The 15547-nt window shown below is 36.2% G+C and overlaps 3 protein-coding genes across 3 annotated transcripts; 2 read left to right on the top strand and 1 right to left on the bottom strand.

The window, feature by feature from the left end:
- Nucleotides 1-237: 237 nt before the first annotated feature.
- On the top strand, nt 238-816 carry LOC146947156 (uncharacterized). The gene has a single exon (XM_085744810.1). The coding sequence runs from the start codon at nt 238-240 to the stop codon at nt 814-816; it is 579 nt and encodes a 192-aa protein (XP_085600936.1).
- A 15-nt stretch (nt 817-831) lies between these two features.
- LOC146947157 (uncharacterized) lies at nt 832-1953 on the top strand. The gene has a single exon (XM_085744809.1). It carries the CDS (start codon nt 832-834, stop codon nt 1951-1953), a length of 1122 nt encoding a protein of 373 aa, XP_085600935.1.
- Nucleotides 1954-8383: 6430 nt separating this feature from the next.
- LOC146947158 (transducin family protein / WD-40 repeat family protein) lies at nt 8384-14085 on the bottom strand. Its single transcript, XM_085744811.1, has 12 exons — nt 13698-14085; nt 11704-12815; nt 11418-11594; nt 10906-11019; nt 10564-10668; nt 10167-10301; nt 10006-10061; nt 9805-9907; nt 9590-9706; nt 9237-9363; nt 9029-9159; nt 8384-8935 (listed from the first exon to the last, which is right to left on the bottom strand). The coding sequence occupies exons 1-12, from the start codon at nt 13972-13974 to the stop codon at nt 8528-8530; spliced, it is 2862 nt and encodes a 953-aa protein (XP_085600937.1). The 5' UTR covers nt 13975-14085; the 3' UTR covers nt 8384-8527.
- Between the last annotated feature and the right edge of the window lie 1462 nt (nt 14086-15547).

Genomic DNA, 15547 nt, shown 5'->3' on the forward strand with positions numbered 1-15547 from the left:
GTGGTGATACGGGAAGCCTGTGTGCTTTGGGATTGGTAGTAGTCACTATCAATTGTTATCTTTATTTTACAAACTTTCATAATTCCCTGTACTATTGGATCTTAATATCACTATTTTGAGTAATTCCATTATATTCTCTTGCTTCTTTCTTCTTATTTCTGATTTCATACACTCTGTAAACCCATCAATTGGTCCGACCTACCGGATCCATATCTCTCAATTAAGCAAAGGAAGTTGATGCCAAGAAAACCAAAAATGGCTGATCGTATCGATGCTCTTGAAGAACAGATGGGTAGTGTGACTTCAACGTTACAAGCTCTTGCTAGCCAGATGCAGCAACACGCTGAACAGATGCAACAACAAAGCTCAATTCTCTTTGAATTGAGCAAACAAATTGGTAAGAAACCAGTGTTTCAGTATGGGGAAAGTTCTGAGAATGATTCTTCACAGAGTGAATCTCGCCTAGCAGGGAAGAAGGTGAAGTTACCGGTGTTCGAAGGTGAAGACCCAGTAGCTTGGATCACAAGAGCTGAGATCTACTTTGATGTTCAAAACACTCCAGATGATCTGTGTGTGAAGTTAACACGATTGAGCATGGAAGGCCCAACCATCCATTGGTTTAATTTATTGATGGAAACGGAGGATGAATTGTCGTGGGAAAAGCTGAAACGAGCGTTAATTGCACGTTATGGTGGAAGGAGGTTGGAAAATCCGTTTGAAGAATTATCAACCCTAAAGCAGAGAGATAGTGTGGAGGAGTTTGTGGAGGCGTTTGAACTGCTGTCCTCTCAAGTAGGGAGGTTACTGGAAGAATAGTATCTTGGATACTTCATGAGTGGTTTGAAACCACAAATTCGTAGAAGGGTACGAACTCTGAATCCTCGCAATCGAATGGAAATGATGAGAATTGCAAAGGATGTAGAGGATGAGTTGAGGGAGGAAGATGATGACGGAGAAAAAAAGGGGGTGCGAAAAGGAGGGTACGAGAAGCTGGGTCAATCTGATTGGGCTGGACTACTATCCAACAGAAGTGGGTCGAACCGGCCCACAAAAACGGGTGGGTCAAACCTGAATCAGAAGATAAATGGGGCGAGTGTAAATTCTAACACATATTTCGTTTCTACAGCTCGAAAGAATGAAAATGAACATAGATCTGGGTCATCTGAGAGGTGGAAGGGGTTTCGAAGCTTCCATGGTGCTGAGATTGCTGAAAGAAGGGCCAAAGGACTGTGTTTTAAGTGTGGGGGAAAATATCACCCTACTTTACACAAGTGTCCTGAAAGTTCTTTACAGGTTTTGATTTTGGGAGAAGGTGAAATGTTGAACGATGAAGGCGAAATTGTGGCTATGGAAGAAACAGCAGTAGAGGATGAAGAAGAAGAAGAAGTTCAGTGCAACTCTATAGGTGTGTTAGGAAGAATGGGTGAGCATTCAACTATGAAGCTCGAAGGAAAAATCCAAGATGTGGATTTACTGGTGTTGATCGATAGTGGAACGACGCATAATTTCATCTCTCTTGGGATTACGTCTGCTCTAGGTCTTACCATTTCTCCAATAGCTGCGAAGAGAATCAAGCTGGGAGATGGACACAGAGTTGTTACTAAGGGCATGTGTAAAGGTGTAAAAGTAAAATTGGGGGTGATTGAAGTAGTGATTGATGCGTTGGTGCTGGAATTAGGAGGGTTGGATATGGTGTTTGGAATGTCCTGGTTGAGCACTTTGGGTGAAGTATTAATGGATTGGAAGTTGTTAACAATGCAGTTTGTTCACAATTCTCAAGTAGTTAAGCTTCAATGTCTAGGGGGTATGCTTAACCATCAGAGCTACTTGAATTCGTTCCTGAAAGATATGCATGGAAGGGAGGAAAAGGAATGGTGGTCTCAATTGCAGTCCATTGAAGCTGATAAGAGGATAGAGTTCAAGGATCTGAATGTTTTGCTAGAAGAATTCTAGGAGGTGTTCAACAATCAAATTCAGCTGCCTCCTGAAAGGTCTAAGGTTCATCAGATTAAGTTGTTTCCTGATCATGGGACTGTTAATGTCAGGCCTTACAGATATCCCCACCACCAAAAAGAAGAGATTGAGAGGCAGGTAGCAGAACTTCTTGAGGCAGGCATCATCAGACCCAGTGATAGTGCTTTCTCCAGTCCTGTGATTCTTGTGAAGAAGAAAGATAAAAGCTGGAGGATGTGTGTGGACTACAGGGCACTGAACAAGGCTACAATTCCCGATAAGTATCCTATCCCTATAGTGGATGAATTGTTAGATGAACTCAAGTCCAAAGGGTACGAAACTGTGTTAGTTGTGGTGGATAGATTGTCCAAGTATAGTCATTTCATTCTGTTGAAGCACCCTTATACTGCCAAGCCTATTGCTGAGGTGTTTGTGAGGGAGATAGTGAGACTACATGGGATTCCAAGTTCTCTGGTCAGTGACAGGGATCCTATCTTTATAAGTCATTTCTGGTTAGAATTGTTCAAATTACAGGGCACTAGGTTGAAGATGAGTTCATCTTACCACCCTGAGACTGATGGGCAAACTGAGGTCATAAATAGGTGCTTGGAGGGTTACTTAAGGTGCTTTGCTTCAGATCATCCAAAAACCTGGTCCCATTGGTTGCCTTGGGCAGAATTCTGGTACAATTCAACCTTTCATGTCTCTATTGGTAAGACTCCATTTGAAGTAGTGTATGGGAGACCAGCTCCTTCCATTGTGAAGTTTTTGACCAATGAAACCAAGGTGGCTGCTGTTGCATTAGAGTTGAAGGAAAGAGATGAGACCCTGTTACAACTCAAGAAACATTTGCTGAGAGCACAGGAACAGATGGCAAGCTATGCTAACAAGAAGAGAAGAGATTTGAGTTTTGAAGTAGGGGAATGGGTTTTTCTTAAACTGAGACCTCATAGGCAACAATCTCTGGTAAGAAGAAAAAATCAAAAGCTAGCTGCTAGATTCTATGGGCCTTTTCAGATAGAAGAGAAGATTGGAGAAGTAGCCTACAGACTTAAATTACCAGCTGAATCCAAGGTTCATCCAGTGTTTCATGTTTCCTTAATTAAAAAAGCAATTGGGAAATATCAGGTGCAAGGTCAGTTACCTAAGGAACTGGAAATTGATGAGGCTGCTGATGTGTATCCTGAACAAGTGCTGGGCTCCAGAATTGTTAGGCAAGGAGATACTGAGGTCAGTCAAAGCTTGATCAAGTGGAAGCACAAGACAATGGAAGATGTCACATGGGAAGATGATGAATTTTTAAAGGGCCAGTTTCCTGAATTTTGCCTTGAGGACAAGGCTGTTTCTGAGGAGGGGGGAATTGATAGAAATGTGAATCAGGAAGTGGGCTTGGACTATGGGCCTCAGTCAAGAGTTTGGAAGGTTTACACTAGGAAAAGGACAAAAGGAGCAAATAATGGTGACATGGCAATGAAGAATGCGTGAAGAGAAAGAAAGCTGGCTATATAAGTACAAGGAATGAGAAAGAATATTTTTATCTATCTTTCTGTTATGATTTAGTAGGGTCACCTGTGGTGATACGGGAAGCCTGTGTGCTTTGGGATTGGTAGTAGTCACTATCAATTGTTATCTTTATTTTACAAACTTTCATAATTCCCTGTAATATTGGATCTTAATATCACTATTTTGAGTAATTCCATTATATTCTCTTGCTTCTTTCTTCTTATTTCTGATTTCATACACTCTATCTAACTCTTAGTTTTCAATCTTCAAGACTTCACCTTTTTTTTGGTGAGTCAAAAACTCTTCACATCTAATTAGTATTAGTGTAAATTAATACATACATAGATACTTTATGTTAAATGTTGAAACTCTCATTTAACTGCAACAAAGATATTAGTTGTAACAGATACAATTTCTAGCACCAGACACTAGTTCACTATTTCTGTTCAGCCATACTCACACTTTCAGTACTCTTTTTGCTCATCATCTTTTTAAACACCAACTGATCAAAACGTGTAAGGTGTTAAACATGTGTTGGTGTCCGACACTGACAAATGATACATTCAATTAATTCATTTTCTTAAATTGTTACCGATGTCATGTCAGTGTCGTGTCTGGTGTCAATAATTTATAGGTCATCATCAAATTACAATGCATTGCCTTATGAAAAACAATATATTGGTGGACATCAACAAATTTCAAAATACTAAAGTCTATTAGCTTACGTGATAGTCTTTACAATCATGCCATATAGTATATGCTCAGATTTCCTGTAAAGTGCTGGATTTGCACCTCACGTCTTTTCCTTAAGAAAAAACAAATACTACAAAATTTGTTACATTATTTTTTTGAATTCGAAAATAAAAAATGAGAAGTCTAATTGGCAAAAGTCTACAAGGAAACTGCCTAACAAAAAAGTCTACAAGGAAATTGCCTAACAATAAAAGTCTACAAGGAAATGTAGATTTTATATAGATTTATTAGATCTCTCAACAAAAAAAAAATAGATTTATTAGAAAATCCTCATTAATTTTTTTAAGCAAAATTTATTTATTTTTTTGGTTACATAAGCAAAATTTATTTTAGGTACACTTTTTTTTTTTTTTTTTTTTTTTGCTTTTTATTTTAGGTACACTTAAACAAACTTTGTCCAGAAGGACAATGTATTGTATATGATTTATAATAATTTTTGTATAATATTTATTTGTATTTATGTGGTAGGCTTAAATATGTAAATCGTCCCTGTAAGTTCGCGTGTTTTTGGTTTTCGTCCCTGTATCTTTTTTTGTTCTAAAACTACCCATGTAAGTTATACACGTTTTGGATTTCGTCCCTCCCGTCAACTTCCGTTACAAAAATGCCTACGTGTCTAAGGGCCGCTGACATGGCGAAGGATGACATGGCAAAAAACGCTTATGTGTCGTGACAGATGATCCCTGACAATATTACAGGGGCCAAAACCAAAAACGAAAAGGTAGGGACGGAATTAAAAACACCTAAATAACAAAATTTGAAATTTAAAAACCATTATTTCCATCTTCTCTCTCTATGTGAGTGTCTTCTTCCTCTCTCTGACATCTTCTTCATCTCTCTGTATGTCTGCTTCAAAACTGATTTTACCACTTGTAGTTAGTTGAAGAGAGACAAAATGAGACTAAAATCATGGAAATAATGGTTTTTAAATTTCAAATTTTGTTATTTAGGTGTTTTTAATTTTGTCCCTCTGTAATTTTTCGTTTTTGGTTTTGGTCCCTGTAATATAGTTAGGGATCATCTGTCATGACACATAAGCGTTTTTGCCACGTCATCCTTCGCCACGTCAGTAGACGTTAGACAAGTTGGCGTTTTTGTAACGGAAGTTGACGGGAGGGACGAAAACCAAAACGTTTATGACTTACAGGGGTTGTTTTAGAACAAAAAAAGATACAGGGACGAAAACCAAAAACACGCGAACTTATAGGGACGATTTACATATTTAAGCCTCTGTAGTATATGTGTCATCGGATTTATCTTTACTCTTCCTAATAAAAAAAAAGATTTATCTTTAGTCCCCTTCAAAACAAATATTTATTTATAGTCATAAATATTTATGCTACATGAAAAAAAAAACTATAAATATTCTTCTTCTTTTTTGGTTAAGGATATTACTTGTAAGAAGTTTTCATCGTCATTTTAGCAGTGATTAATCTTCGTCGAAAAACTTGAAGAACACATAAGGTGGGTTCTCTTCTTCCAACCAAATTGTTTCTCTACACAATAGTCGGGGACTGAACCCCTGGTCATTTGTTTATGGAGTCTCAAGTCCATTACAACTTGAACCAATCCATTATATTGTTGGTAACAAAATATTTTCAGAGCTATTGTTGTTAAGACTATAAATATAAGGAATTTTCACTATAATCACAACCGATTACAAATGCTCAAGGACACAACCAAGAGACTTCATATGCTCAACCAAGAGATTTTCCTTTACTGCAACTGGAATTATTATTGGTCTATATGGCTAATTAGTTAGTAAGCTGGCGGGGGGGGGGGGGGGGGGGGGGGGGGGGTAGCTTTTTGAAAAGTTTTTCCGAAGTTTAATAAAAAGTGAATTTAACGAAATCGACTATTGGAATCCAAACCTATATGAACAATAATATCAAACTATCAATTGAAAACACAATGCATATGAAATTGAAGAATTGAATAGATTTTGCAATCAATTGATCTAAGCAAATTATTTAAAACTTAATTCAATGAAATAGATTATCTTTTGATAAAAAAAAAAACAACTTAGATCAACACTAGCAATTATTCAATTAATCATATGCAATAGTAAAAGTAAAGAGGATAGGGAAGAGAGATAACACCGATATTTTTATAGTAGTTCGCTCTTTCTCGTCCTCGCTAGAGCTACATCTACTCTTCTTGATGAAGTATGCCTTCACCAAGGTGATCCACTAAGTAACAAATGTTGATTACAATGTGTTTACCAGAGTTCCTTGAAATTAAACCTCATTCTTCAACTCCTATGCAAACACTCCCCCAAACTTCAAATAGCCTTTGAATTTGGTGCTCCTTGAATCTTCAAATCCTTGAATACCCGTGCATCCCTGGAATGAGATTATTCACTTCACTTTAGAACCTTGATTAAGCACAATCAATTTCCTTGAAAGAACCAACTTACAATCCCTACTAGCACCCTAGCAAATCAATGTGACTCAAAGAGCAAAGTGATTCTAAGAAAAAAAGTGTTTAATCTTGAAGAATTTATGTGCAATGAGTTTTTGAGACCTAGAGAGAATAGTTGCAAATGATTCAATCATTGGAAAGTTATGAGGAGGGGACTATATATAGTGAGGGGTGATAAGAGTGAATTTTCGCTCAAAAACAACTTGGTGAATCGATTCACTAAGTGAGTGAATCGATTCAAACAACACAAAACAAGTTAGAGACACATGAAGGATGATACGATTCAGTATATATGTGAATCGATTAAAGTAAGCCCAAGATGAAGATTGATACGATTCATTTCAAACATGAGTCGATTCAAGTTAAGTTAGAGAGTTTGATGAATCGATTCACACAAAGTCAGAGACTTTTGTGATGCGATTCAGATATGCATGAATCGATTCATGCATTAACATATGGAATTTTTGACAAATGATATGCAAAGAAAAGGAAGGCTTGAGACACACATATGCTTGGGTGCTTTAACATATTCTAAGGTAGCAAACCTCAACTTAAAACATAAAATGATAAACAAACTAACATCATCAAAAACTAGCTAGAGGCTTCAATCTCCCCCTTTTTGATGATGTCGAAACACCATGTTAATGATTATTTGCTCCCCCTGATACTTAGCATACAAGACATACGGGCAACATATATTGTTGTTCCTTTATTTGGGCTAGACACATACTCAATCAAAACATTGATTAACAAGAAGAGTTATGTCATAATAAGAATAGGCGCAAAGACAACATACAAACTAATAATGGAACATACGAACTAATAATGACATAAACATGCACTAAACATAGCATAAGCATAAACATCATCATCATACATCATAACTATATCTCCCCCTTTGACAACTTCAAAAAGGGAATATGCATGAGAAAAAAAAAAGAAGAGAAAATAAGACATCACTAAGCATCTGGTTCATTTGGGTTAGAGGTTCCATCAATTTCATCATGGCCAAGGCAAGGGGATGCAAAGAAGGCATCGGTTGAACAACCAAGATCTTCCCATTTTTGAATCGATTGCCGCATCTCTTGAATTTGAGCCTCCTGAGCATCAAACCTTTTGTTAAAATTTCTGCTCTGATACCATGTTAAAACGTTTGTATCAAAGCCTATCGATTCAGGTCACCTACCTATCCACGCACCAAGTCTAATAATGTTGAGCGTAAGGGGATGTATTAATAAAAACTCAAATCTCACATTGGATAAATATGTCTACCGATAAAAGTTAGTGAGAAACCTTGTTAGTTGAGTGTTAATGACATACTAACGTTAAGGCTATATTAGGCAAAAACTAGCGCATGACTTATCAACTAATTGAAATTAAATGAATTTATAGAAGATAACAAATAAGGGGACAATGCTCTTCTAAGATGAACAGTTCAATTAGAGAGTAAAATGTGTGACATGAACTGAAATATCTTACCCTTTTATTTTGATCAAAAAGTTGAAAAAGTCTCATTTTTTATTTATTAGTATAGAAGTCTCTCACATTAAAACTTCATTCTTAGTGTGAAGATATATGAGACAGAGAGACCAGATCAGCCATACCAACCAGTATTATAAGGTTTATTATTTTATGGTGAATTTTAACCAAAACATTTTGGCAATATACAAAGGAATTTTCCATTTCATCATGGTGCTGGTGGCTTGAATCATGGGTTGCACTGCACGCTTCTATTGGGTCACTATCAAATGAATTTCTTAGCTTTCTAACAAGGATCTTTATATTTAAGATTTCCACCATATGGCATATAGTAAATAAGCAAACCACTCCATAAAATACCATATCTTAGACATTTGATCTCTACATGACAACTCTGTCTTAAACTAGATAAATATATTCATTTCATTGAGGACTTCAAAAATGGATTGGACGGTCTTGTTGGTGTCACCAAACTAGGCTCCGATTTGTCAACTCCAGACTTATTTGTCGACTTTACTGAGGAACCAAGTGGATGAGGAGGAGCCTGCATTGCCTCCTTACCTTTCTTGTCACTTGTTTCATCTCCTCCTGACTTCATACTTCCGTTAACATTTGCAGGTTTATTCATTCCATCTTTAGCTGCCTCTTGTGTTTTATTTTTCTTTATGAATGATGGTGCAGATAAGTTTGGTGAAGATGAAATAATAGATGCTTTCGATGTTTCGGCCTTGCTACTGCTAGGTAGAGTATCTGATGTAACGGGTGCAGAACAGTTTTCTTTGAGGTTGGTTTCCGTAATCTTTTTAACTTCATTGTATAGCCTTTCCTGTTTCAAACGCAAAAAATTACAAGGTAAAGATGACAGTGAAATGATAACCTTTCTGTACCGTATAAGGTTGTTAATCCATAGAGGGCTTACCTCCAATATGTCGTTGAATTTTTCGGCCAAATTTGGAAGTTTCAGAGCAGTAACAAGTTTTATTGCACCTTTCATTGATTTCTCCAGTGACAAAAGCTTGACAAGTTCAGTAGCTCTCACAAGTTTATCACCTGAAATATCCATTTCAAATATGAATACTATTCTCTTTTATAACTCAGGAGAGAGTTAACAGATCATAGAAACTCACTATTGCAGCACGATGCTATTAGCCTTAGTATGCATCTATCTTGTGCTGCTTCCAAATTGAAAGCATCGTCATCAAGTAAACTAGCATCCAAACCGGCATTATCCATTTCTTCCATCTTTTTCTGAACCTGCATTTTAAATATTTAACTAATTTAGCTATTGAACAGAAATGATAAAAAAAAGTTCAGACTCAAGTTAAAACAAAAAAGCAAGCTGTAAACATCAAACTAAAAACAGTGAAACATTATTAGTGCCTATGACGGATCAGAAAGGTGTGAAACAGGACTTGTGGAAAGCTGGCGAGAAGTTACCGAAACAGTGACCATTAGATTTGAAGAGATTACAAGAACTAACCTCAAAGAGATGCATGCTGTTCATCATAAACTCATTTTCAAGGGCTTCAGCTCCCAAATCAGATGTAGCAAGTGGAAATGAAAGATTCATTAAAGTGAGAATTGGTTTAGGCACCACCTGATGGGTAAGTGAATCGCAATTGATGTTTTAGTCACACACAAAGGAGAAAATGGGAATACAATAAATACATCAAACCATCATATTCCTACTCATACCTGTGGGAAGGATTCAGGCTTTTTCAATACAACACAAACTAACTTGTTTGTATTCAAACCCACCATCCAATAGTTTTCATCTGCCTTCTTCTCTTTAATAGCACTGTATTGAAATTTTAGCAAAACATGTCACCACAGGTCAGGCATCAGAAGATTATTAGGCAAATTAGAGTAATGCAAGTGAATGAGCGAATAATGAACCTGAAGACTGGAAACCAGCTTCCACCAAATTGACTTGTATATAATCTTAGCACACCCTGTATATTATACTTACAAAATCAGCTGGTATAACAATGTACATTCATAAGAGAGAATGAAATAAATATCAAATATCAGCATTGTAATGTAAACACAGTTAATACCTTGGAATCGTAAGAACACAATTGGCCCTCTTCACTAAACCCAAACCAACTTAAAGAAGAACCAGGAGTTATCGGCAAGCGACCTCGAAGGGGTTGGGTCCCCTGTGCTATATTAAATAAACTAAACTCTAACACCTGCATGTTTGGAAATATATATCTCGTCATGAAAAAGTGACATCATTAAATGCTTTTATAACCAGATGAGTATTTTATCCAAAAAAAAAATTGATGACTATGCTCTGCCACTAAGATAATAATTTCAAAAGGTCCAATCAAATAGCAACAGAGAAATGAAGAACTTTGAATATTTGTGGGAATCTGTAATCCTATGCAGTAATAAAACCACGCTGAATATGCCAGTGTCAGAGGCAACAGATTCCATGAAGACTGAACAAACCTGATCATTTGAGGAAAGACAATCAGAGGCATGAGTAACAACTACAAGCTTATCCTTGAAACCTGATGCAGTCACCGCTGGCCCATCGAGCGAAATTACATGTCTCTGCAAATAGATTCAGAAATGAGTAAATACTTAAAAAAAACTATCATCAATATCTACAGATTCACTCTTATCGCATGTGTTAACACAAAAGTTTAAGCTTCAGATGTAAGGCTAGCACATACATACATATCTACCCTTTTAAACCCACAGTTCTTTTACAACACCTAGGGGATACTTCTGGCATTCAGTTATTAAAAGATAAATGTCATTCAGATAAGATGTGAATATGCTACAAACCTGCATACCACCTTCAGTAAAGATGCGAAGATAGTTAAAACTTGTTACTGCAGCCACCCAAGAAGCACCAAGTGCAACAACCTTTACTTCTTCGCTTTCAAAGCGCATAGACCACTGCAGGAAAAATTCAATAAAGTGAGCATGCAGTAAAAACTTCATATTATGAAGTGTTAATTAACCACAAGAACTGAAATGTTTCAAGTCCTTATATGTTATAACCATAGAAAGTTGAACAGTTGTGCAACTACAGACCAGGTTTTGCTGCTGTAAAAACAGCACGCAGTTTCACGCAGTTTTTTATCTCAGCCGTTCATCTCAGATCGAATGGTTGAGATAGAAAACTGTGTTTTCAGTTAAAACAATATCTGCCATCCAACTGTGATCGGACGGCTATCACTGATTACAGCACCCTGCTGTAAAAGCAGGGAATCCTATTCCATGCAACTACATATCTGTTCAACATATAATTTTCTTCCATAAAAAATGTGTCCAGTATAAGCGCACAATCTGACCTCGCTATTACTAGCCCAGCTACTAAATGGGCGATACATGAGGGTGCTCATGTTCTTCTCCCCCTTGCAAGGATTTGCAAAGACGCTTCCATTCTCATTCAATGCAGCCATTGTAAATCCAAAATGGTCAGTCATTGATGGAACTCGAGGACTGCTTCCAGTGTCATGAAAATCAATCTGTAACAAAGATATGTCAACAACATATGCTATAGAATTAATGATTTAACTCATCCAAATGGAGATAAATTTAAGCTTCAATCATATATGGTTCTCTTCACAGTATTACCTCAATATGAGAGTATCCATCGTGATCGACAGTGGTTATACTTCCAAGCATATTATAGCATAAGAAGCGCCTTTTTCCAGGCTGCACTGGAGTTGATCCTGATTGAAATGCCTCCTGCATTTTTGTCTTAGATGTTACCATTGTGCTTCTAAATCCCACACTGCCATTATCCAATTTTTCTTTGACTGACCGGTTCCTTTTCTTGTGAGACTCAACCTTTGGAAACAGATCAATTCCATATTCTTCTCCATCCTCATCCAAATTTTCCTCACTAAAGGAATGTTTGCGCAATCTTTTCCTGCTAGTTGGTGGCTCAAACTCACCGTTACTATTTTCACCAAGATCACTCAAGCTCCCACTAACACTATTGTCCTCTTCCTCCTCATCAAACAAAAGAAGCCCATTACCGTTCTTGCCCAGCATAGGTATATCCTCGGTTGGAGACTTCATAGATGAAGGAATAACATTGTCCCATATACCGTACTTTCCCATAACATCAATAACAGCCAAGGCGTTCCCGATTGGCTTCCATGCCATGCAACACACTCTTTCATCGAATTTCTGTCTGTCAATATCCTGCTTCTTATCAACATCCCATATCAGAATCTGCTTATCCAAACCAGAGGTAGCCATGTACTTTCCATTGGGTGACCAACACAAAAAACATATAGGCTGAATATGATCTCCTCTAAGAGTGAACAACTTCTCAGCAGTGTCCCTATCATACATCACGACATCATTTTTCAATCCGGGAATGGCTAAGGTCTCACCATCAGGACTCCAGCAAAGAACATTCATGGTTAAAAGATCTAACCCAGTGTCAGGAGCTATGCCCTTAAGGTTGTGAAGGTTTTTCCCTGAGTGGAGTTCCCAGATGATAACGGTTCCAGTTGAATCAAGAGATGCTAAGTATTCACCGTTAGGGTCGAAAGCTAAGCCAGTAACTGGTCCTCTGTGCCCCTTCAGAACCCTCGCAATAGAGCCATCAACTGTGTTTATGAGCTTGATGCCCTCATCGTCACCTGCAGCTGCTAACATGCTTCCTTTCTTGTTAAATGCCAGGGAACGTATCGGAAGTGTAAACCTCGTTATATTTGTCTCGAACTCTCCACCTGCCAAGTGCCAACAATCAATCCTAAGATCAAATCAACTTGAAAAATATACATAAACAACTCAACCACAATAACTTCTGTACCGATTAGGCTTTGTCCAATAGCAAATTATGTTTGACATGTAATCAAAAATCAAAAAATCTAAATGATGATTGAAACATGTGTCTTAAACTTCGAAACAATGATAAGAAAAAACATGGGCGTTAACTTGCGCAATTTAATTTGTATACACCGAGGGTGTTAAACTTTTCTGCAGATGCCTCCAATCAAATCACACGGATATTTGTGGAGATATTTAAGGAACTACCTTGTAAAAGTGACACTTAGGTGTGATTTGATTGAATGCATGTGTAAAAAGCTTTACACTGTCAGTGCATGGAAATAAATTAATCTCTAACTTGAGATATAGGAATTGGCATAGCACTGATCCAAAACACTTCAGTGAAAAGAAGACCGAGAAAAATTATGTGGTAAATCCAATCAATTCAGCTAACTTTCACAAAATAACTATGAAAAGTGTAAAGAATTAGAATTAAACAAATACAATTACTGAATTTCATTGCTGAAATATACAGAGTTCACTAAAATTAACAAGTATTATTAACAATAAAGAAGTAAAATTAAAACATATATTCCTTGAGAAATAATAAAATTAAAATGGCGCTAGTCAAAAACACTTCACCAATGTAAAGAATTAGAAATCAAGCACATAAAATCATCAAAATAGCATTCAATAAACAACAATAAAAAAATTAAAATTAAATAAATTTCATAACAACCCTTAATAACAATGATTAAAAATACAAACAAAAAACCCCAATTTTATTTAAAATTTCAATTAAATATCCTAAAAATCAAAACAAAAAATCAAGAACACGATACCTGGAAATTTGTAGAGTTTAACGGAGTGATCGACAGATCCAGAAGCAAGACAAGTGGAATTAGGGCTAAGAGCCAAAGCAGTAACACCGTCACGGTGGTGACGGAGAATCTTGGGAGCGGAAGAAGGAAGAAGAGGGTTATGAATCAAGACGGATACATCGGAAGAGGAAGCGGTGACGAGATGGTCGGCTTTCTGGTCCCATAGGAGCGAGCAGAAGGAAGCACGGCCGCCTTTTTGGGTGTGGGCCTCCCTCATTTTCATTAATCGGACCTTCATGATGGTTTTGAAATTGGTTTGGTTGTGGTGGAATGAGAATGGAAGAAAAGGGTAAGGGTAAGGGTTTAGTGTGTTGAGTGAAATGGATCTGAATGGAGGAAAGTGTATAGTGAAGAGGTTAGAGCGCCAAATGAGGGTTTTGTTTTAAGGAATTGGCGGGAGGGGAAAATGGGTCTGCTCTATTTTTTATTTTATTTTTAATTTTTAATTTAATTACAGTTTTCATTCTAACCGATTGAGATCTTTTTAATTTGGCTTAATTACATTTTGTTCCTTCTATTTTAACTCACTCACGGAAATTATCCTTCCATTTCAAAATTATTCAGTTTTGGTCCCTCTTTTAGATTTTTGAATTTAAAATGGTGATATTGTCGTATTTAAATTGAAAATTTTACTCCCTCCGTTTCAAAATGAGTGTCGTTTTAGGTGTTTACACACATATTAAGAAATGCAATGATTAAAAGAAAGAGAATGGTTATTTTACCAAATTATCCTTATTAATTATTGATTAGTTTTAAAAGTAATACTTTGGAAGTAGTGTGCAGAGTATTAATTGGAGGGTACAATTGAAAAGAAAAAGTTATTATTGCATTGGAAACTGAAAGCGACACTCATTTTGAAACAAATTTTTTTGGCTAAAGCGACACTCATTTTGAAACGGAGGGAGTAGGAGTTTTCAAGTAAGAGTAATGATATTTTGACATCTATTTGATGGGGTAAAGATCCCCTCCATTTCTAATTTGTTCCATTTGTTGCAATTTGGAGAGAGATAGACACAAAAAAATTAATGATGGTGGGATCCACTTAGTGATAGGACCCACCACTTACTTTTTTGTGTCTATCTCTCTCCAAATTGCAACAAATGGAACAAATTAGAAATGGAGAGGATCTTAACCCTGTTTGATGACAACTTTGTTGACAACCTTGTTTTTCTCACTTCTTATTGGTCAAAAACAATGGAGAGAAAAAGGAAGAGAGAGGATAACAATATCATGTGAGTATGAGAGAGAAAATTGTCCAAAAGTTGTCAAAAAGTGGTTGTCAAAATATCATTTCTCTTCAAGTAATTACATGAGTATTGATCATTCTGCATCATCAAACTTTATGTTAAGTCATTTTAAATATGTCACATCATTGTTTTTGAGTTTAAAAATTGTAGAAAAGGACCAAAACTAAGAATTTAAAATGAACGGACCAATTTCATGAGTTGCTGAAAATAAAGAATTAAAACTGCAATTAAGTCTTTTAATTTTTTACCTTCTCAATTTTTGCCAATTAGAAAAAAGTTAAAGAAATATAAATACATAAATACAATAATAATATAACATTTGACTAAGTGATTTTTTAACCTTTGTATATGTTTTGACCTTTTTTTTAAGTAATGTTTTGACCTTGATAAATCTTCGAAATTTAACTCACATAAACATTTTTCTATCAAAAATAATGTGACATTTTTCTTTTTGAAGGAAAATAATGTGACATTTGATGAGCTCACTTATTTAATATACACTTCAAAACTATAAAAAGAAAACAATAAGAAAAAAAAAATGATCTTAACCCAAATATTAATAGG

Source organism: Medicago sativa, chromosome 2 (genome assembly GCF_051527215.1).
Source record: "Medicago sativa cultivar Bolivia chromosome 2, Bolivia_mono, whole genome shotgun sequence".
Lineage (NCBI taxonomy): Eukaryota > Viridiplantae > Streptophyta > Magnoliopsida > Fabales > Fabaceae > Medicago > Medicago sativa.

Coding starts and splice junctions, on each gene's coding strand:
- LOC146947158 (XM_085744811.1), bottom strand. CDS start 13,974: ATGAAGGTCCGATTAATGAAAATGAGGGAGGCCCACACCCAAAAAGGC. Junction 11,595..11,703: donor ATGGATACTCTCATATTGAG/GTAATACTGTGA, acceptor TCTTTGTTACAG/ATTGATTTTCATGACACTGG. Junction 10,669..10,905: donor TTACTGAAGGTGGTATGCAG/GTTTGTAGCATA, acceptor ATCTATTTGCAG/AGACATGTAATTTCGCTCGA.
- LOC146947156 (XM_085744810.1), top strand. CDS start 238: ATGCCAAGAAAACCAAAAATGGCTGATCGTATCGATGCTCTTGAAGAA.
- LOC146947157 (XM_085744809.1), top strand. CDS start 832: ATGAGTGGTTTGAAACCACAAATTCGTAGAAGGGTACGAACTCTGAAT.